Here is a 23,289-nt window from a genome sequence, read left to right as displayed (position 1 = left end):
TACCCTATAAATAGCTAACGGATTCCATGAGAAAGCGCATGTAGAGAACTGAAATGAGTTCCTTTGCAATACCTCTAATGATTGCGAACAAAGGCGCAACTTAGAGAAGTTTATGTGTCTCTCTAGTGGATTCTATGTCACTATTCGAGCTATTAATCCAATAAAATTTATGAGAGAAGATCTCTTGGATTTAGACACATATTGGTTTTGTCACGACATGATAGATCATCCTAGTCATGATATGATGATCCGTCTACTAAAAATTTCACATGGATATCATTTCTTTTGAGCGAAACAAAGCATGAATTAAAAGTTGATATCTGGACTAAGTGTGACCGACGCAGCTGCCTAGGGCGCCGCCTCCGTCGACCACCAGCCTAGGGCTGGCACAATCCCTATCCATGATGCCATGGATGGTGTCCATCATGGTGATGGCACCCTAGGTGATGCTGCAATCACCAACTTGCTTCAAATAACGTTTCAGACGCTCATGCCCAACCAAAATCTTCATTGGTTGCTTCTAAAGCCTCTCGCTCGTTTTACAAAGACCGTTCCTTAGGGAAATTAGGATTGATATCGTCCTATGCAAAGATATAAAAATACTCATTATGTTATTACATAGAATATGTGGACTAGTTCAACTAACTTGCGGACGTTTCAATATCTCATGATGTTGGTTGACACGCAAACACGCTGGTCACGTGTTGTGCCATTGTCCACTTGTAAATGATGCTTATGCTACACTCCTAGCAAATATCATATGACAACGGGCTCACTCCCCGGATCATCCTAATTCCGTCAATTGGACTTGACGATGCTAGAGAGTTTACATCTAAGAATTTCGATGGTTTTTGTATTGGGACTGATGTTAGACATCATATTCCCATGAACACACCCAAATGGTCTCGCGGAAACGTCTACGATGGTAGTCTGGACATTGGTAATGCGCACCAATCTCCTCATATCCATTTGGGGTGATGCAATATCACATGTAACTATGCTAATTCATCTATGACCCACAGCTACTCAATTACCTCTGCGTTATAGCTAGTGACTGGGTACAAGTATCGTACTTACGCATATTTGAGTGTGATATTTATGTGCTAATTGCGCCACCACAGTGCTCTACGATGTGTCCTCACAGACGAATGGGCAACTACGTTGGATTTGAGACTTAAACAATCGTCCGCCACTTCATGCCCTTGCTAGGCGATCTCCTTACCGCTAGATTTGCTGATGTCACTTTGATGAGACAGTCTTCCCATCTTTAGGGGCAGATAAGATCACAGATGTTTAGCAGGAACGACAGGAGTTGTCGTGGTCTGTCCCCACTATGTCTCATCTCGATCCCCATTAAAGTGACGAGATCACACAAATATACTGCAAACATGCCTGCAAGGGAGGACGTTCCTACGATAGGACGTAGCGCCACCCTACACGGAGGTAGGCATGGCACTAACGCCAAAGAGAGTGGCACTCTGGCGTTACAGGCTATGGCCCCAGCTAGGATGCGTGGGAGGCCCGTGAGTTTGAAGGATACTTTGGCACATTTCAATCCTTTGATCATCAAGACTCAAAATCCGTCTTATGAGAATCTTCCGGATTATGGTTATCGTTGGGGACGCCTCAATGTCAGAACCTATTCTTGAGAATATAGAGCTCTATGAAAATTACACTAGTGTACATGAGACGTGGGATAGAAACTCCATCATAATTGATGATGTAGTCACGCACTTAGTTGCGCATGAGTTTGTTGAGTCCGATGATATCGAACCACGCTCTGTTGATGAATGAATGACAACGTAGAGAGATTTGACCTACATGGAAAGATGCGATCCAGGTTAAGTTGGATTCTCTAAACAAAGAGGAAGGTTTTTGAGCCAGTGATGCCAACAGCTCCTAACATAAAACCTATTGACTAATGGGTCTTCATTAGAAAGCGTGATGAGAAAAAGAGATGACAATCTCGCCTTACGGCGCAAGGCTTCTCACAAAACGCCTTGGAATCAACTACGATGAGACATATTCTCTCGTAATGGATGTCATTGCACTTCACTACCCTATCAGTTTGGTAGTTTCTAAATAACTGAACATGCAGCTAACAAATGTGGTCACTACGTATCTATATGGGGATCTAGATATGGAATATACATGAAGGTTCTTGGTGAACTTCATTTACCCAAGTCAAGTGGCTCTAGACCACAGAGCGCGTTTTCAATAAGATTGAAATGCTTACTAAAGTGACCACTTGATTGGGAAGGGGTATGCCTGCGCGTTTTCATAACATGTTTCGGATTCTATCGCGTTTCATGTTGGACATGATCTTCATTAGAAGCTCTTAAAGAGTTAAGGGAAACCGCTGAACACTTGAAATTCGAGTTTGAGATGAAGGATTTTGGGAGAACACGATTATGTCTCGGTTTGGAACTTGAGCATCGTGTTGATAGATGTTTAGGCATTTTGACAAGGTCAAACCTTCAAGCCCCCTCATGATCGTTCGTAGTATTGATCCTGAAAATGATCCTCTTCGTTTGAAGGATGATAATGAAGATGTGCTAGAGGCAGGAGTGCCTTACTTAAGTACAATAGGCACATTATTGTACTTAGCTCAATGCACAAGACTGGACATCTCATTTGCCATGAACTTGTTAGCTAGATATAGCTCTGCACAAACGCGACGCCATTGAATTGATGTAAAAGATATCTTTCGATACTTGAGATGTATAATTGATATGAGCTTGTTCTATCCCTACAAAGAGATGATGGATTCGGACCCATCACACACCAGGAATGCCGCCAACACTGGCCTGCGTCCACTATCCCCATCCCAAAATGACATGTGTTTTGGAAGGTTTTGCTGATTTTGGGTATCTCTCTGACCCACACAAAGGTCATTCCCAAAATGGTTAAGTGTTTACCATGAGTAAAGACCATGATATATTGGAGGTCTACAGAAATATACCCTAGTCGCTATATCTTTGAACAATGCAGAGATTATTGCTCTTCACAAAGTGGTTCATGAATATATATATATGGATTGGATCCATAATTACGCATGTTCGAAACAATTGTGGTTTGAAGTCTACCACAGATGAGCCTACGAGCATTTAAGATAATGTTGCTTGTTTTGAATAAAGAAGCATAGACTACGTCAAAAGCGACAACACCAAGCATAATCAGCAACAACAGACTCTCCTCAAGATCAAAGTGAACTATGTTCGATTTGAGGACAGTGTGGCCAACTTGCTCACTAAGTCATTGCCTAAATTCCACTTTCGAGAAACATGTTGGTAGCATCTTTTGCGGAAGTTTTCCGAACTCCCATGACCGTTGTCATCAGGGGGAGATGCAGACATTAGGAGGAGATGTCTACATGTATGGTCTCGAAACGTGAAGGTTGTGTTGTGCTCTTTTTCCCTTTCGACGGAGGTTATTTTTGTCCCACATAGTTTTTGTTACTCGGCAAGGTTTTTAATGAGGCAACGAGAGGAGCACCACGTTTGGGCGACATAAGGGGGAGTGTTCAAGTAAATCCAGAATATGTGTCTGGCCCAAACTCGAGGTTACTTGCTCTAGTTGAAATAGGGTTTATATTAGAGATATTCTCGGAGAATCTTAGGAGATATCCAATCAATGTACGATTATGTTTCCATGTATAACTCTATCTCTATGTTTGTAATCCTTTATATAAAGAGGTCCCTATTATCAATGAAAGTACGACTCAATTCTCTCCCAATTCAGTTTTCCTTAAACAGTACCCAATTTCTTTTTATTCCTTTTACGTACAGCATGTAGTTATATTCTTATGATTTCTCGATCTGAAGTTCTTTTTAGCAAACCATATAGCCGCCCACCTAGAGAAATAGAGAATATCAAAAGCTAGCTACCTGCAAATTGCTACTAATCAAGAGAAAATTTTCCTACTTAGTGGACAACCAAGAAATAAAAATGTAAACTTAAGAAAATGGCTGTAAATCTTTATAAAACTTCTCTGCAGTATATCTGAGATACTAATTTGAACACTTTTGAAGAAATTGAATCACTAATTTTGCAAGGTCATGGAGCTCTGGAGTTTGGACAGTTCGATTGCCTGCGATTTGAAAGAGCGCACTAATTTAAACTTTAAAGTGCCTAGAATTGCAGAGAAAGGTTATAATTGATAAATTTATGATGATGAAATAAATTTCCACTAGAAAGGGAAGCAAGTACTACCACGTATGCCCTAAAGTTGAGAGCATTGTTCTTGACTCTCCAAGCGGCCAAGTCTACTAGGAATAATTTGTTATGGCTTCGTAGTTAACGTGGGATAACAAAATACCTGCACTTGAAGTTGTGTTTCATAAGGAAAATTTCTAAATTAAATATCTTGGAACATACAAGATATGCAGGTAGTCCTCATATGTTGGGGTCAAGGTCGGCAAATTTGGGAGGACTGAGGCAAATAATTACAATGTGATCTCATATGAAACTAGTCATTATCATTGATATAATTTTTATTATTTGTTTTTAAAGCAAGTGTGTGTGTATGTAATTCCTTATCTAGACTTTTTGTTTTTTTTTTTGGAATCAATTGATAAAAGATTAAAGAAAAAAGAAAAGAAATGTATAAAAGAATTTGATTAAAATTTGTTGTTTGGACTTTGGAGGATTGTTGTTATCTACTTAAGTTCAAAGGAATCAACAGAAGAAGTAGGTTTGTAGGATATTTTGTTTTTTATTCTAGATTTTAAAATAAAAAGTACATACCAATAGTATGCCCCTGGTTCATAAATAAGAATAGTACAAAATCGACTACTCTGTTTCAACAATCGTAGCTCAGAGTAGTCTATTTTAACAAAAGAATCTCGCTCTGCAGGCAATCTATTTTATCTAATCTCACACGCCAAGCATGCAATTGTGGTACGGTGACACTAAGTACTTCCACATGGGCTCATAGAGACGCTCTCACTAACAGACATTTATTCTAAAAAAGCGAACTAGGCAATTATAAAGATTCTAGGCCCAAACTCTGGCTCAGAAACAAACTTCTTGCCTTTAGGCCCAGTTAGAGGCCCAAACCCATTTATGGCAAACCCTAGTTGCCAAATTGGTTGCCACCACACTAGATGTCACCTCCGGCATACCAGCTCCGGCCGGCCAAGCAACAATTGCTTCAAAAGGGCCACCTGATACTGAATGACTCCGGCCCAAACCACGAGACACGATCCCAGGCAAATAGGCTGACCCGAGGAAAACCCTAACGCCAACCTGCCATCGCAGTCACCAAAGCCTCCGGCTGCCGACCGTGACCAACACCTCGTCTGACCATGATGAACTCAACCTGAATCCCCCAAAGTACTTGCCAGGGAAACCAAAATCGATCACCTGCGTTGAAAAAACCGGCGCCAATTCAAAACCAAGATCTCTCTGCCGCTGCTCTCTTTGTTCGCCTCTAGGGTTATTCTAGATTGATATATAGGGTTGCAGGATATTTTATTTTTTAATCTAGATTGCTAGGTTTGCAGGATATTTTGTTTTTTTATTCTAGATTGATGTAAAAATAAAACAAAAGGTAAACAATGAACCCAATAAGTTTTGAACCTTGGCATTTCTAAAATCATACTAAGCGCTAACCACTAGACCACAAAAACATATCTCAAACCGTGCAAGGCCCACTGGAGACCGGTGGCGATCTGAGACGCTTGCCTAGCTTGGTTGGTGTCCTCATTCTCATTCTCATTCTCAATTTTATTGACTCATTAATCAATAAACTATATATACACAATTTTGAGGCTTCCTAATTTACGTTTAAATTTGTTGTCCAGCGTTGACATATCACATAAGCTAAAGGTTAGAAAATCCGATTTCAACAGATTTTAATATAAAGATTTTCAATTTCGACTTTTGAGTGATGCCAAAATAAAATTTGGAATCTGCAATGCCAATATTTGAAAGTTACGACTGTACATTTAAACAAAGGAGAAAACATTATGTCCTAAACCGTGCAATACTGTCGTCAGTCTCATGAGGTCCAATACAAAAAGCTTGAATGTAAATCCACAATTTTAAAATATCACAATTCCTACGGAAGAACTTTATGATATCAGCAATGATCAACAGTTGATTCAAAAAAAGGTAATATAGAACAGATTATATTGTAGGAGAAGATAGAGAAAAATTAAATTGTAGGAGAAGATAGAGAAAAATTAAATTGTATCTCTTAAGATAAAATACAATTAATAGGATCAATTATATTCCTTAAAATGGCACACGGGTCATAGTATAAATTCTGGCTTTAGCTTCCACTTCATGCACCGGTAAGCTAAGATATCGATCATCCAAAGTACCACGAGAAATACAAAACAAGTCTGTAAGAAAATAAGGGTGTACAGGCAGTTATGGGTGCAATTGTTTTGAGCTAGGATGGCGATTTTGGTGAGCATGCTGCATGCTTATGCTTGTTCTAGCTCGATATCAACTCGCTGATGAAGACGCCGTTTATCCAGAAAATGAAGCATATGACCGTGTTTTCTTCAACAATGGTGAGGCCTCATCATCATCACTGGTTAATTCCGATACTAATTACAAGAAGGACGTGGTTCTTCCAAACGATATGTCAGGTGCGACACCAAAATGTTTAGCCAAGTGTGCAATCCATTGCATACCTCATATCTTCGAATACAAGAAGTGTTTTCAACAATGCGTTGTGGACTGCGAGGTGAAAAATATGCCTCCATTGCCTCCACTACCTCCTATGCTAGATTAATGTTCTGGTTAATCACTGAAGATTGCTGTCTATTGCTGCAAATAAGAATAAATTTATGGAAATAGAGTCCTGTTTATTTTGCCACCCTCTTCGGGTTGGTATCTTGCGTTAGGTTTTTCAGAGATTTTTTTTTTTTTTTTTTTTTTTAAATAAGGAAAGACTAAAAAAGACTAGATACAGTCTCCTCTAGAACAAGTGAACAACCAGACCCAATGAAGATAAAAGCAGCACTGGCGCTTGGAGGCAGATCACCATCTCAAGACTGTATCCCATCGGGCTTTTAGTGAAATACTTGTGTGCATGTTGTAATAATTTCAATCAAGAGTTACAACTATAAACAGATCATCCAATCCTTGTGTGCATAAAAAAATCAATATCTGCATTGTAAATGATAAAGGAAAGATTCAATCCCACCAAATTAGACAATAGAATCAGTCAGATAGCAATAAGTATGTATTCTAGCTAGAGTTTAGCCAACGATAGAGGATCTAGACTATAGTTAATATGTATTTATCTTGTACAACAGTTCTTTGCTAATCAAGAAAATTAATCCTTCTTCTCAAATTTCGTTTATGGTATCAGAGCAATAAGCTCTTGGTGACCTAACATATTGTTAACGTTAGAGATCCAAGGGGGTCTCTAGTTAGCTTTAGAGAGAGAGAGACACACACACACGAGAAATATAGTGATTCGTCTCCGCCTTAGCGGGAGACTACATCCACTTGAATATTGTACTATGTGTGTTTGGGATTACAAAGTGTGTAATGGAGTGGATTTCTAAGTGGGAGAAGAGTTCCTTTTATAGGTGAAGGAAGCCATCTCCTTTACATTTTCTTAGATGTGAGATGTAGAAATCACTATTCTAGTCTAGAAAGCATGTTTGTGAATGCAACTTTGCAAGGCCGGAAAGGTGGCTTCCCGGCGACGTATTTGCCACTTCCGGATACCGTAGCGTAGCTTGAACATAGGGCTACGGGATGCATGTTTCAGTTGGGCCTCACCATGGCTTGTGGGTGTCCCAAAGAGGGTGTTGTTTATGCTTGGTGAGGTAGCAAATAGCTTTGCTAGTGAGAGGTTTCTACAAGTCCCCGAAGTCCCAGAGTAAGAGGAGTTTCTTGGTTGGGGAGTTATAATCATGAGTCATCAAGCATAAACAATGTCCGAGAGGCGCATAGCCCCTACAAGTCCCCGAACTCCTTAAGCAAGAAGGGACTCGTTTAACCTGCACAATGAGACAAAAAAACTCGCATATGTAGAATGCTTTGTTGTATTGGTTACCGCTCGTATTAATGGAATGCGAAAAGAATTCGATTTGTTGCAAGTGACAAATGGTAAAAGAATTCAATATTCCATTAATGTGTACGAACATGTAAAATATTGGTATTTGTATATGTGGATCTTATGGCCATATAACACGTACAATAGATAGTGGCAAGTGTAATAGGTGTCCAAAGAAAATTGTGGGAGTAGTCCTGATGACATAGTATGAAGCGTTTGTGAACTTGGGGCTTAAGTAAAGCATGTTGGACATGATCGAGCAAGTTGGGTGTAGTTGAGTGTGTAAGCGTTGTGCGAGCATGCGGAGTATGGCCCAAGTGCAAGTCATGGCCATACTCGATACCCAAGCGAGTCGCAACCCGAGCAAGTCGTTTGTCTGAGCATGTTTAATTAAGTCGTAAGTGTCACAAGCTTCTTAGATAAATGTCACATGAAAGTGAATTTTAGCATGTATGTGTGTAGTATGTACTTGTAGTAAAGTTGCTAATAACATTTTGTAGGCATGCCTAAGGGTCATGGAGACATGTATAGACATGGCAATAGCTCTAATTGCAAGAGCGGAAGAGATAAGATATAGTGACTTATCTTATGCCGATTTGGAGCGAGTTGGAGTTGGCATTGATATGAGTACTCAAATCATGTTGGAGTTGTCCAAGCATGACGCTCCATTGCTCCGACAAAGTTCCTTAGTAGAAGGATGATGATCTCGTTGATTGAAACGGTGCTTGTGCTTCATCAACATAAGATAAGGTAAATGATTAGCACTTTTGTTCATATGATGAACCGACCGAGGAATAAAAATTGATTCAATATGTGCAATAAGATTCAGTGTACACATACTTGAGAATGTCACTGTGGTGATCATAGTGATACCACTGCTTCATATATGTGCATGGCATAAAGTACGTGGACATTGATAAGCATGTGTAGACGCAAGAATAAAAATGAGAACTGATCATGAAAAATTGGGCTTAGATAAGAGCCCGGTACATTGTACCGATTGATCACTATGCAGGCCTATAGTGTGTAGTCCAATTTGGTACGAGGTAGCTAATTTTTGCCATGCAACTACCAACAACGTTATTCTCATGTGATTCTAAGGCTATGCACAAGAGTCGTCATTCAAATGGTTATTCATTGTATCATGACTTGGTGAGCTAAAGAGTAGACATGCGTATACCAATCTCACCTATATACATGTACATGTGTCGAGAGTTAATGGAAGTGGTGCGGCACTCAATATCAATAGACAAATGTCAATAGATAAATGTCATTTAGGCTATATATGGCATAGCTAACATACGAGGCGGTGGTGGGTTTGAACATGGCACCATAAATATAGTTAATATATTTATATGAGGCGGTGATGCAAAGGTTATTTGTACTAACATGACAAGTATTGGTTTAAGCAGCATATGACTGTATTTAAAATACGAAGAACTTATCTCTCAAGTCTTGGAGCAGCCATTGTGAGGGTGACGACTGGAGATCAGATGACTGCAGATTGAGCAAATCATCATAGTATCTGATCTGGATGCCCAAACAGATACCTGGGTGTTGATAGAAGATGTTAGACATAGAGTCTACTCGGTAGAAGTCCAGATAAGGGATGGGTGGGTGTCCTGATTAATGCTCCAGGTACCCATAGTAAATGCAATAAACTGAACTCCTCTCTCGCAGCTGAAAATCTCCCGTGAGAAGTGAACGCTACAAGTTGTAGATAAGCAGCAAACGAGAGGGAAGAATTGCTCGCTGCAAATTGCGTAAACTTGGACCTTGGCAGAGGCTTGGTGGATGTTCGCGTTGTCTTGACGGAGGTTGCGAGCTCAGCGGAGACCTGGCCAGTGGACGTGTTGCTTAGCGGTGCTACCTAACGGAGGCCAGCGGTGGTGACCAGCGGTCTAGCAGTGGAGCTTGAGAGGAGTTTGTCCAGCGGCGGGCTCCTAGCGGAGCTTGGTCAGGGGATGATGTTGCTCAGCGGAGTTTGGACGACGAAGCTTTAGTCAGCAGAGGCTGTTGATGTCGACCGCTAGCGGAGCTTAGTCATTGGCGCGTTGGTGCTCGGCAGATCTTGGTGCTCACTTGGAGCTCGGTGGAGACTCAAGAGTTCAGCGGAGACCCGTAATGGCTAGCGAAGCTCTTGGACGGCGGAAGGGTTTTGCTCAGCGTAGACATGGAGCTCGTCGTTGGTCGTTATTGAGTTGATGGTCCAAGAGGTTTTGATGGTCAGCGGAGACAACGGAGACTCGGTAGAGTTCAGCGGAGACTTGGCGCTGGTGATGACTAGCCGAGGCTACCCGGCGGTTAACTGGTGTCTAGCGGTGTACAGTCGGCGGAGCGGAGCTCGTTGATGGAGCTTAGCGGAGGCGCTGATGATGAGTAGATTTTTGGGTGCCCAAAGTAAGTTGGCACCATTATTTTTTTTTTGGTGTGGCTTTGACCACAGGTGCTGGGCGTTGACCACTGATAGGAGCATAAATGCGAAAATATAATTTGCAACCTTTATACTTTTCTTAGTTATTTCCTTTAAAAAGTCAGTTTTAACTTTGTTTTCTTTTTAGGTAGTTCATGAAGTAGTTCAAGAGAAATAAGAGCTTAAAGGGAGCAATGGAGTCATGGATCGTGAATTAATGATGCAGAGGATCAACATTGATCAACCATTTGGCCAGAAATTACAAGGAAAGTCCACGGAAAAAGTTGTGCAAAACAGTTGCTGCAAAGCAGAAAACTGCAGTTTCAGAATCAACTTTCTGGGAACAATTTTGAGGAGAAATTATTACATTCTTCCAGCTGCACCTTTGAAGAAAGGGCCATCGAACCTTAAATACATGATGTTATACTTCAACAAGAGCCAAAGAACTGGTCAAAAGTGTCTACAAGGCAGTAGGAAATCAAAGTCGAAGTATGCTTCCCGATAAGGCGAAAACTGTCAGCTTTTCACGAAGCTTTTTGGGAGATCTTTTCCGGCGATTTTCTTGGAGTTTTTCCAGAAGTTTATTGATCATTATAGATGATATGATGTCATGGAGCATGTGAGAGTCAAGAACCATCCAGAAACTTGTCAAGACAAAGTTGTTCCTTGTCCAAGAAGGAAGCTTCAGAGACAAAAATTGAATCCTAGTCAAAACAGGGCATTTTGGCCAAGATTCTTCTTTGGACGGATTTCCAAGGCATTTTTGGAAGGTTATTGCTGTTGCAAATATGAAGGAGAGTCCTAGAATGATTCATCAAGATTTTGGGAAGATTATTAAGGCTTGGAAATCATTTAATTATGCACCAAGTAGAGTAATCCTCAAGCAACTAGGGGAGGCTTTCAAAGCAGAATTGGAAAAGGAAACTTGGGCTGTGTATTCTATATATAGAGAGGCTCTGAACACGTTGAAAATCACCACCCTACAGATCCATCTTCTGCTCCCAAACCCTAGTACACAAAGTCTTAAAATTCCCAAGTCCTCCAAGACCAAAAACCGTGCACATCATCTTCCACCTTCCATCAAGCTCCTGCCGTGACCTATCTTGAAGGAGTGCCTGCATCCAAGGCTGCCTAAAAGTGAATTCGTGGCTCTCATACTCTCCCTTTTACGGTTTTTATCCTCTTGTAATCGAATACTCATGTTTTTATTTGTTGAATTTAAGACGATGTGTGGCTAGTTACTTTTTGTTAGGGGCAAGGTTTGAAGCCCCAATTATGTAGAACATATGTTTGTTTAAATCTAGTTTCTTGATCTTTGGTGTGAATTGGTTGTTTAACTATGCTTGATTGAAAACTTTTGCATGTGTTTGTTTTATGGTGGCCAACATAGGATTTATGCATGTAATTGGAGCTAGGTTTAGAAAATAATTCACCTAATCGTCTTGTTTTCTAATCCACAAGTATGCAAGGCTTTGGACAAAAGTTGATGTTTTAAACAATTAGAAGAGCATGCTAGGTAGGCGTTCCACACTAGACTACAACTCTATAATCAATCGTTTCCATGAGATCTTAGTGCTTCAAATGTGTTGACACTATATGTGTTGTTGAAAGGATAGCGTTTTATACCTTGATTGCATGTTTGATAGGCTTAGCTATTGTGCGTTCACGTAGACTAAGTAATTAGGGAAACATTAATAAGGGACATGATCTGCTCCGACTTGTTTCTTGGTTGGTTTCTTTTCACACCTTAGTAATTGAAACTAGGTTAACTTAACATTGTTCGAAAGTAATTGGTGGTGGATTTCCAAGTCTCTAACATGTTCTCCATCTTATTTTCTCAAAATCAAAAATCAAATTCGTTTTCCTTTTGTTTTCTCTTTTATTTTCGTTAAAAAACCAAAAACCCCAAAATATTGTTCTTGCTTAGGATTGCAGAGCCCCTTTCTATCCTCTTATGTTTCCTGCATATTTTTCTCTCTTTTCTAGTATTTGACTTTTTTGTTTTATTTAGTTTCAGATTTTATTTGTTTGATTTGTGTTTTAGTTAGTTTAAATTAGTTTGTTTTTATTTTGTGATTAATTTGTTACCCTCAATCCCCGGCTTGAACGATCCTTGCTTACTCTATATTGCTAACGACTACATCTTGCAGGGTTAAGTTGAGCGCTTAATTTTAGCGTATCAACCACTTTTGGGTCAGTAAGGCCAGCGTTGACCAGCCTTTAGTTGGCGTTGGCTTTCCCTTGACTGGCGTTGACCGGAGTTGACCAGCCCTTCAAGTTGGCGGGGGACCTCATCTTGACCTAGAATTAAGCAATGAGCCCAAGTTGCACTTGATGCAAAATTTTGCTTTTTGTTTTACCGCTTAAGATGGGTAGCGGCAGATGCAAGGCTTGATTGTGAATACAAGGCAAGGAAGGTTGAGTGCTTCTAGCGCCAATGTTAACGTTAGAGATCCGAGGGGGTCTCTAGTTAGCTTTAGAGAGAGACACACGAGAAGTATAGTGGTTTGTCTCCACCTTAGCGGGAGACTACGTCCACTTGAATATTGTACTATGTGTGTTTGAGATTACAGAGTGTGTAATGGAGTGGATTTCTAAGTGGGAGGAAAGTCTCTTTTATAGGTGAAGGAAGCCATCTCCTTTACATTTTCTTAGATGTGGGATGTAGAAATCACTATTCTAGTCTAGAAAGCATGTTTGTGAAGGCAACTTTGCAAGGCTGGAAAGGTGGCTTCCCGGCGACGTATTTGCCACTTCCGGATACCGTAGCGTAGCTTGAACATAGGCCTACAGGATGCATGTCTCGGTTAGGCCTCACCATGGCTTGTGGGTGTCCCAAAGAGGGTGTTGTTTATGCTTGGTGAGGTAGCAAATAGCTTTGCTAGTGAGAGGTATCTACACATCCTATACCAAACAACCATGCCAGGCGGTGAAGATTCAAAACCCAAAAAAGGTAGTTCAGAATCGGGTTCAGCAAGAACACCAGAAGCATTGGAAAACCCCAATCATCCTCTATACCTCCATCACTCGGATCAGCCTGGTGCAATACTTGTATCACAATCCTTGGAGGAGAATAATTACACGGCTTGGATCCAGTCCATGAGCATGGCCCTAACCATTAAAAATAAGAGGGGGTTTGTTGATGGATCAATTCCAAGGCCAACCAACAGAGTTGAAGAAGCATTGCAGTGGCAGCGCTGCGACACCTTGGTTGCTGGGTTCGATGTCTAAAGAGATCTCTGGGAGCGTAATTCATTGCAAGACTGCCAGGGATATGTGGCTGGAGTTGCGGGAGCGATTCTCTCATACAAACACTATGCAGTTGTTCAATATTGAAAATGCAATTCACGACACTGAACAAAGTAATGGAACGGTGACCTCCTACTTCACCAAACTCAAAAGCCTTTGGGACGAGAGGGATGCGATCTGTGAAATTCCAGCTTGTAGTTGTGAGGCGGCCCAGGAGATCAAGGCATATATGGAAAACCAGAAGACTATGAAGTTTCTCATAGGGCTTAATGAGAGCTATGCTGCCATTCGAAGTACCATCGTAGCAATTGATCCATTGCCAACAGTGAATAAAGCCTAACCATTGCAAGTGGCCTAGCGGTTCTTGCCTAGTTGGATGTGCTCCCCAACCTAAGTTCGAACCCTGAAACTGTCAAAGTGGCTAGGCACTGTGTTGCAATGCACAGTTAGAGCATTTCACATGGGCCGAATGGGTTTATCATGGGCCTAGAAAACCTTTGGGTTCCCCTTGACAAAGTAAAAAAAAACAGTGAATAAAGCCTATTCAATGGCTTTACGACATGAAAAACAAGCTGAAGTGTCAAATGGAAAGGCTCCAGCTCAACCAGAGGGTGATGTCTCCGCTGTGAAGAAAGGGGGGCGCAGTTTCGATTCAGGTGAAGGTGGATTGAAGTGTGAGAAATGCCACAGGGATAATAGCAGCACCGAAAATTGTAGAGCACATTTAAAATGCACTTACTGTGGTTACAAGTGCCACACATATGAGACTTGTAGGAGAAGAAAAGTTGCGAAAGAACACAGATGATCAAAGGGAAATCATGTTGCCACATTGAGTGACAAAGGAGGAGACACAATCAACTTTCCTTTCTCACAACAAGAATGCCAAGAGCTGGTAGAATTGTTGAGCAAGAACAAGGCAGCCAAGATTGTTACAGCCAATCAAGTTGGTAACATTCCCAATTATGAAGAACTTTTAGGTAAAGCCTTCTGTTTTTCACAAAATGGCAAAACAAATGTTTAGATCCTGGATAGTGGTGCTAGTGATCATATAATATGTAATCCTGCTCTTCTCACCTCCTTAACAATCGCCCATAATCGTTTTGTAAGGTTACTAGATGGTAACACGGCCCAAGTTAGCCATATTGGCACAGTAGTCTTCTCTTCTCAATTTGTTCTTCATAATGTTCTCTGTGTGCCACTTTTCTACCTGAATTTGATATCTGTTAGTAAGTTGGCCTTTGATTCCTTTTCTATCACCATATTTCTCAAACAGCTTTGTGTCATACAGGAACTACGATCGGGGAAGATGATTGGGATGGGAACTGAGAGAGAGGGACTCTACTGCCTCAACCAAGCACAGAAAGGAACATGCAATTCTGTTGGTCGCCGTACATCACATCCTTGGCATCAGCGTCTTGGTCACCCTTCCAGCAAAGTTACTTTATTATTTCCATTTTCTGCAAATAAAGCTTGTAATCCGAGCACCTGCTCCATTTGTCCTTTAGCCAAACAAACCATAAAGTCTTTTCCATTGAGTACAATAACAAGTGAGTCTCCTTTCGAATTGATTCATGTTGACATATGGGGTGGTTACCATGTCCCTTCATTAACTGGTGCACAATATTTTCTCACTATTGTTGATGATCACACTAGGTGCACTTGGATTTACTTGATGAAACATAAGTCAGATACACCAAAACTCCTAGTTAATTTCATTCATTTAGTTGAGAATCAATTTGATAAGCGGGTTAAGGTTGTGCGTAGTGATAATGGACTCAAATTTAAGCTTGAAAGTTTTAATTCTTTGGAAGGGATAACTCACCAAACCAGTTGCGTCATCACACCCTAACAAAATGGTGCATTGAATGCAAACATAGGCATTTGCTTAATGTAGCTAGAGCTTTACTTTTCCAAGCCCATTTGCCAAAACATTCACTACTAGAATTTTGGCCTTTAACATCGGCCAAAAACTGATGTTAAAAAAAAAACCATCCGATGTCTTAGTGGGGGATGTTAAAGATCAGGAAATCCCAGACATCGGTTTTTAGCCGATGTTAAAAATGACTCTGGACATCAGTTTCTTGTAAGGTCCTGATGTATAAGATGACTATAGACATCGTTTGATTTATAAAAAACTGATTTGGAAATCCTACTATGACATCGTTTTACGTAAGAAATTGATTTATATATCAGTATTAGACATATGTTCTATAGATAGAACTGATGTCCTGTGTCATTGATAACATCAATTTGTTATTTCAAATTGTTGTGTCTTCATTATTTTTGCTTCAATTTCTAGTTTAGAAGTGATGACTATAAATCAGTTTCTTCACTAGAAAAGTATCACAATGAGAATACCGGTGGTAAGTAAAAGAAAATTCTAATTAATATTATTGATAAAAATAGTACAAAGAGTATGGAGAAGGGGACATATGGCCTAAACTTCTCCATATACAATAGCAAAAGAAAAGAACAAGATTGAAGTCTCCTAAATAAACCATATGAAGACAAAAACGGTTTGTAGATACAGTAAAAAGAAAAAGAGAAACAAGTAGCAATTTGTTATAAGATAAAAATACTTGTAACTTGAATTTCCAGTCCTTGGTGTAGCTGCGAATCAACCTAGCAAAAACATGTGCCAATGAGTTGAGAATCTAGATCCACTTAAATTGCAACTTCAAATCACAAAAAGTAGTTAAAGTAGAGGGCAATGACTTAACAGTATCATTGATCTATAGCAAAAATATAAAGTACACAGGGGTGACATAGGCCAAAGTCCACACCTGCATTGTTTGAATGTGAATACATAGGCTACGTAAAAGCCTAATCTTAGTGGCTTTGAATGATAATATTTGAAGTTCTGCATTACCATCCATGGAAACCATGGAATTATATCTTTCCTGAAGACAAAATCTAACTGTTAGTCATGAATAGCATAAATAATAATTATGATGATGGTTACTAATGATTGGTGAAGCATTAGTAAACTGAGAGTTTTATCTGATAAGAACCAGAACTAGAAATTTGTTTTACCAATAGGGGGACTTTGGTGAGATCTCTTACTGATGATATCAAAGGGACAATGAAATAAATGCATTGAGAAAGAGAAGAGTGAGCGCATGAACACTCTTGAGGAAAACAAATAAACTTTTGCTTGTCCTTGCGTTATTCCTCAATCCTTTCTTTGCTTCAAGATCAATCATGAACCAAAACTAGTGACTTGTCTTTTAATTAAGGGAACTTTGGTGAGATCTCTCATTGATGATAATGAAATAACCTCACCAATGCTCAAAAACAACAATCTAGAATATGACAGTGCAGTCAAAGTAGAAAAAGGGTAGAAGAAGCATAAACAGCAAGTAAACAAACTTTGGAAAACAATGTGTCAATTGGAAGATCATAAATGATACCTTGAAAGTAAATACTTTGAAGTAAATGTGTCAACTGCAAGTAAATACTTTTGCATACATTGAGACAACGGAGGAGTAATCCGAACAATGTTACTATTAACAGAATCTACAGCAAAGAGCTCGCCATCCTCTGAAATGCGGATCTTGAAAGGAACAACTCCAATGTCAGTTCCTTCCACAACAGTCTCGACTAAGTACCCACTCTCAAACTGAACAACATTCCCATCTACAATACCACAAAACCATATAACACACACCACTGAGTATACTTACACTTAACAAACCACTAATCTAAGAACAAAAATACCAAAATACACCGAAAACAGTAGTCACTTCATATTTACTTGATTGGGGTGCCTTGGCAGATGCCGCCCTCGTCCACTTGACAAGGGAAGAGAAGTGCTTTATCAATGGCCCTGAGCAAACACAATCCAATCCAAATAACACTATAAGCTAGCCAATAATAAGAAACAAAAACACCCAATATGTAAAAACAGATCAGTACGATCCAACTTAGAAAAATTTATAGAAAAGATTACCAATTTAAGTACAATAAAGAGAAAGCAAAACTGGGTATCTAATTATCTACATAAAGCTGCACAGTAATCCTATACTAAACTCTTTACAAAAGTGAAGCAATTGAAAAAACAAAGCAAACCCAGTAAGCAAACAAATCAAAACACAAAACCCAAATCAAAGCTACCTGCAGGAGCAGCATGAGCTTCAAATAGGGTGGATACACACCTTTAGCAGAAGTAGATCTGATGTTTTTTTTTTCATTGAAATAACCAATCACATTATTGAAGAACTGGTACTACCATGAAGGAAAATAATATGAAAAACTTGCAACAATAGTTACTGACAATGCCTATGAGGTGCATTAAAAATAATACTTTTGAAAATAGCACATCAAGGGTTCAACTTTTCAGTTTTCACAAGTGAAAGCAATACTGCTCTGTGGGCAGATGGAGACCTTCACATATGTATAAAAGTAGTGTAACTGACGAACAAAGTAAAATAATTGTCAAAGGAAGTGCATCTGTGATTGTGCAGAGTCATCAAGAAAGGGATTAAGCTCCTCTGCAGTCAATATATCTCTGAAGTTATGAATTTCATAAAATCAACAGCAGTACTTTTCTGGGTATACCATTTTTGGCGATAGTTCAATTTTCTGTTCCATCCTCAATCAAAAAAAAGCCTAGAGGATCTATATCTTCATATGACTATCATGCCAATAATCCAATCCATTCAATAAATTAAAGAAGGAATCACACAAAAGTGAAGAAACTTAAGAAACCCACTCACAAATACTTCAAAGACACAAAACCAAATCCATAAACTATAGAGATTCAAATTACCCAGACTTCTTTCGGAGTTGCTCCAATTCGTCTCTGAAACGGAGGCCTTGAACTCTGGAACATCCACCATCTTTGAGCCCTAACCCCTCGCACCCGACCTCTCTCTCCTCTTCGTTCTTAGACGGGTTCTGGTCAGACGCGGAGAAGGAAGAAGAGGACGGTTCGGTGCCGTTTGGAAATGGAGGAGGAGGTTAGGTGCTGAACAGAAAGGAAACAAGAACCCCACGAGACAAAGTGGATCTGGAGGACACTCTCTCCTCGTCACGATCTCCAACCACCGGAGTGGGCTCACCGTAGCCATGATCTTCTTCGCCATCCTCCGACTAGTCAACGCCAGGCTGTACCTCCGAGACGAGCCACAAAGAAATCTCTTCGAATTCGTTTTCTAGGGTTTTGTGGTTCCGGTTCAGTTGGGACGGGGGTGAGAGAGAGAGAGAGGAGAGAGAGAGAGAGAGAGAGAGAGAGAGAGAGAGAGAGAGAGAGAGAGAGAGAGAGAGAGAGAGAGAGAGAGAGAGAGAGAGAGAGAGAGAGAGAGAGAGAGAGAGAGAGAGAGAGAGAGAGAGAGAGAGAGAGAGAGAGAGAGAGAGAGAGAGAGAGGGAGGAGGAGGAGGAGGAGGGGGATAGGTTTCGGGGAAGGGCGAGAGAGAGTGAGTGAAGTAAAGTGGGAATATTTTGTCCCGGCATGAAACAATTTCGTTAACTTAGTCTTTCCGCATTTTTAAAAATTTTGAAATAAAAATATAGACATCAGTCAACAGTAAAAAACGATTTCAGTTATATACATATAAATCGGAATTTGAGGAATCGATGTTAATGATAATTTTTTACATCGCGTGAATTTCTCACCGATGTAATTATCGTGATGTCTAAGAGCAAAATTCTAGTAGTGATTTTTGGGGGGATGCTATACTCACCGCTGCTTATCTCATCAATAGGACTCCTACACCACTTCTTGAAGGCAAAACACCTTTTGAGAAACTGTTCCATAAAGGCCCGAGTTACGATCACTTGCGAGTTTTTGGTTTCTTGTGTTTTGCATCCACTCACCCTTACAAACCTATAAAGTTTGACCCTCAGGCTACAAAGTGCATGCATCTTCTTAGGTCATCCTAATGGTCAAAAGGGTTATAGGGTTTATGACTTAGAAGAACATACGGTCTTTGTGTCGAGAGATGTGGTGTTCTTTGAGGATGCATTTCCTTTCAAGCCCAATTCAGAGCCCAAAACTCAACCCCAAAAGTCCATCTTACAGTCATCCCCAATCTCGCACTCCTTTGATACAGACTCAACAATTTTCACTCCATCAAACTCTAGAGTTTCACAACCTGCAGATGTCACACTCTCACCAACTCCTCCTTCTCAACTCCTTCAGAATCCGACTGAGATTGCTACACCAACACCAATTACAAATTCTTCCCAACCACCTGCTACTATTGAACAGCCTACCACGGTGTCTACGCCACCTCCACACCGATCATCAAGCCCTACCAAGGCACCAACATTTTTACAGGACTTTCATATTGAGGCAGCCCTACCCTCAAGGCCCGCACCACCGTCTTCACCGAACAAAGGTACTGAACATTCTCTCTCACATGTGTTATCATATGATCACCTTTCTCCTAAACACAGAGCTTTCACCACTACTCTAACCATCTAGAAAGAACCTACCTCTTTCTCACAGGCTGTCCAAGTTCCAGAATGGCGTGAGGCTATGCGCCAAGAAATCCAAGCCTTACAAGCCAATCACACTTGGAGTTTAGTGTCTTTGCCTCCCAACAAGCATCCCATTGGGTGCAAATGGAACAGTTGAAAGATACAAAGCACGGCTCGTTGCTAAAGGGTATAGCCAGATTGAAGGTGTTGACTACAGAGAGACCTTTGCACCAATCGCCAAGCTAACCACAGTCTGTGTTCTTCTTAGCCTTGTAGCCTTACTAGATTGGCATCTACACCAATTGGACGTCAGCAATGCATTCTTGAACGGAGATCTTTCTGAAGAAGTCTATATGAAACTTCCTCCTGGGTACGGACGAAAGGGGGAGAATAGGGTATGTAAGTTGCACAAGTCCCTTTACGGCTTGAAACAAGCCTCTCGGCAGTGATTCATCAAGTTGTCAACTGCACTCAAGTCAACAAGTTTCCATCAATCCTGGTCTGACTACTCATTGTTCGTTCGTACATATTCAGGAAGGTTTACTGCATTGTTGGTGTATGTGGATGATATTATTTTGGCAGGAAATAGCTTGAAAGACATCACTGACACTAAAGAGTTTCTCTCAAGTCAATTCAAGCTAAGGGATCTGGGGCAGCTTAAATACTTTTTGGGTATAGGGATAGCTAGGTCAACGCAAGGAATTGCACTTTGCCAAAGGAAATACGCTCTATAGATTCTTGAAGACACGGGCTTCCTTGGTGCAAAGCCATCAAGATTCCCAGTTGAGCAGAATTTGTCACTCACACAAATGGATGGTGCTTTACTTGAAGATCCATTGCAATATCGGAGGCTCATGGGTCGATTGATATACTTAACAATTACCAGGCCAGACATTGTCTACATTGTCCATATACTGATTCAATTTATGAATAAGCCTAGGCAACCCCATCTTGAGGCAGCACACAAAGTGTTGCGCTACATAAAACAAGCGCCTGGTCAAGGAATCCTCTTACCTGCTAATGGAACACTAGAGTTGCGAGCGTTTTGCGATGCAGACTGGGCTCGCTGCAAGGACACGAGAAGATCTCTAACTGGATATTGCATTTATCTTGGATATGCACCTATTTCCTGGAAAACGAAGAAACAGAGCACAATTGCACGTTCAAGTGCAGAAGCGGAATACCGCTCTATGGCCATAAAGTGTTGCGAGGTGACCTGGTTGCGCAATATATTGAGAGACCTAAATGTAAGTCAAACACAACCAGTTAAACTCTTTTGCGATAATCAAGTTGCTATACACATAGCCTTGAACACAGTTTTCCACGAGCCCACAAAACACATTGAGATTAACTGTCATGTTGTGCGTGAAAAGATGCAAAGAGGAGTGGTTAGACCAGCACAAGTTCGAACTAAGGATCAACCTGCAGACTTGTTCACAAAGCCTTTGAGTTCAACGCAGTTTGAAACCTTACTTGGCAAGTTGAGTGTCATTAACATACACTCCAACTTGAGGGGGAGTGATAAAGGAAAGAATCAATCAAGAGATTCAATCCCACCAAATTAGACAATAGAATCATTCAGATAGCAGTAAATATGTATTGTAGCTAGAGTTTAGCCAACAATAGAGGATCTAGACTATAGTTAATCTGTATATATCTTATACAACAGTTCTTTGCTAATCAAGAAAGTTAATTCTTCTTCTCAAATTTCGTTTAGTAAAAAAAAAATCAATATAGGCAGATCAAAACTTCTATTATACGTGCATGTATGTCATATACACACATAATTTGACGGTGTGTAAGTATTGTAAAGGCTTTCTACTTTTTATTGCAGTGGCTCACACACCGTTAGATCATGCACATATGACATACACACATGTATAGTAGAAATTTTATAACCTAATTTAAAACATTAACTTAGATCGATCTAAATTTATTTTAGGGACCTTGACCCATAGCACCAAAATGACTTAAAAGTAGTCCACTTACACCATCAAGAGAATTTTGTTCCCACTAACCCCATGTAATAGCTAAATGACGATTTTGGCCTCCATAAAATTGAAAACTACATCCCACTCTATCTCCCTCGCCGTCTCCCTCTCGCCGTCTCTCTTTCTCTCTCCTCTATCTCTCTCTCTCTGCAGAACTGCTGCCTCAGCCGGCTTCCGGCAAATCTCGGTTAGTTGATCCTCGATCTGCTTTTCTTCCGCCTCGGCCCTCTTCTCTCATCATCAATCTCTCTCTCTCTCTCTTCTTCCTCGATCTGCCTTGGACGACGATTTGCATTTACGTCACCCCCAAATATGCATCTAAGATTTTGCTCGAGAAGTTCATGGCGCGGCCTCAGTTCTTGACTTCCTCCCCAGATCGCGATCGTGCCGGCCTCCGCCCCACCGGAGACTTCACCAGCGTCTGAACCACGTCCTTGAGTTCAGCAGGTCTATTTGGAACGGTGAACACATGAACTGGGCATAGGAATCACCGGCGTCTGAACCATGAACTGAGCGTTTCGATTCCAGCAGTAAGGTTCCGAATTGTTTCGGGTTCGGGCATCTTGCTTCTCTCTGTTTCAAAAGCGTAGGATTTTTTTTTTTTTTTTTTTTTGAGGAGGAAAACATACTCTGTTTCTTCTTCTGTTGTAATGGTTCTATTGTCCAAAAAAGAATAAAAATGGAGCATGAAAAGGTTGCTGAGGGCTAAGAAATTTGAAGTTAATTGGTCATCTCTTTTGCTTTTGTGAAATTGTGGGCATACATACTCTGTTTCTTCTTTTTTTGGATAAAATGAGGGCAAAAGAATAGAAGGAAAGAAAAAAGAAAAAGAAAAAGACTATTGGAGGGCAATAGACGTTTGTTAAATGTCTATTGGGGGTCAATACACATCTATTGGGGGGCAATACACGTTTTAAATTGATGTAATCTCCTCTTTTTTTTCTTCAATCAAAGCTTTATTTGTCTAATTATAGGAAGATTAGTTCCCATTTCGATAATCGAAACGTCTATTGGGGGGCAATAGAAGTCTATTAGGGGGCAATAGACGTCTATTGTATTGGGAGGCAATAGATGTCTATTGGGGGGCAATACATGGCTGATAGACGTCTATTGGGGGGCAATAGACGTCTATTTAGGGGCAATACATGGCTGATAGACGTCTATTAGAGGGCAATAGACGTCTATTAGGGGA

The 23,289-nt window shown here is 40.4% G+C and overlaps 1 protein-coding gene across 3 annotated transcripts; it reads right to left on the bottom strand.

The window, feature by feature from the left end:
* Nucleotides 1–16,049: 16,049 nt before the first annotated feature.
* LOC112185626 lies at nucleotides 16,050–18,941 on the bottom strand. Of its 3 annotated transcripts, XM_040515450.1 has the most exons (5): nucleotides 18,454–18,941; nucleotides 17,440–17,511; nucleotides 17,154–17,321; nucleotides 16,469–16,585; nucleotides 16,050–16,307 (listed from the first exon to the last, which is right to left on the bottom strand). In XM_040515450.1, coding segments are annotated over exons 1-4 (312 nt in total). In that variant the 5' UTR covers nucleotides 18,524–18,941; the 3' UTR covers nucleotides 16,050–16,307; nucleotides 16,469–16,583. The 3 variants fall into 3 exon arrangements, 2 of the variants coding, with proteins under 2 accessions (XP_040371384.1, XP_040371383.1); XR_005807358.1 differs by having other exon boundaries at nucleotides 16,469–17,321; nucleotides 17,429–17,511; XM_040515449.1 differs by having other exon boundaries at nucleotides 16,469–17,321.
* Nucleotides 18,942–23,289: the final 4,348 nt, after the last annotated feature.

The sequence above is a fragment of the Rosa chinensis genome, chromosome 2, assembly GCF_002994745.2.
Source record: "Rosa chinensis cultivar Old Blush chromosome 2, RchiOBHm-V2, whole genome shotgun sequence".
Taxonomy (NCBI): Eukaryota; Viridiplantae; Streptophyta; class Magnoliopsida; order Rosales; family Rosaceae; genus Rosa; species Rosa chinensis.
The sequence above is the reverse complement of the archived record's forward strand: the minus strand, read 5'-3'. Positions and strand labels throughout refer to the sequence as shown.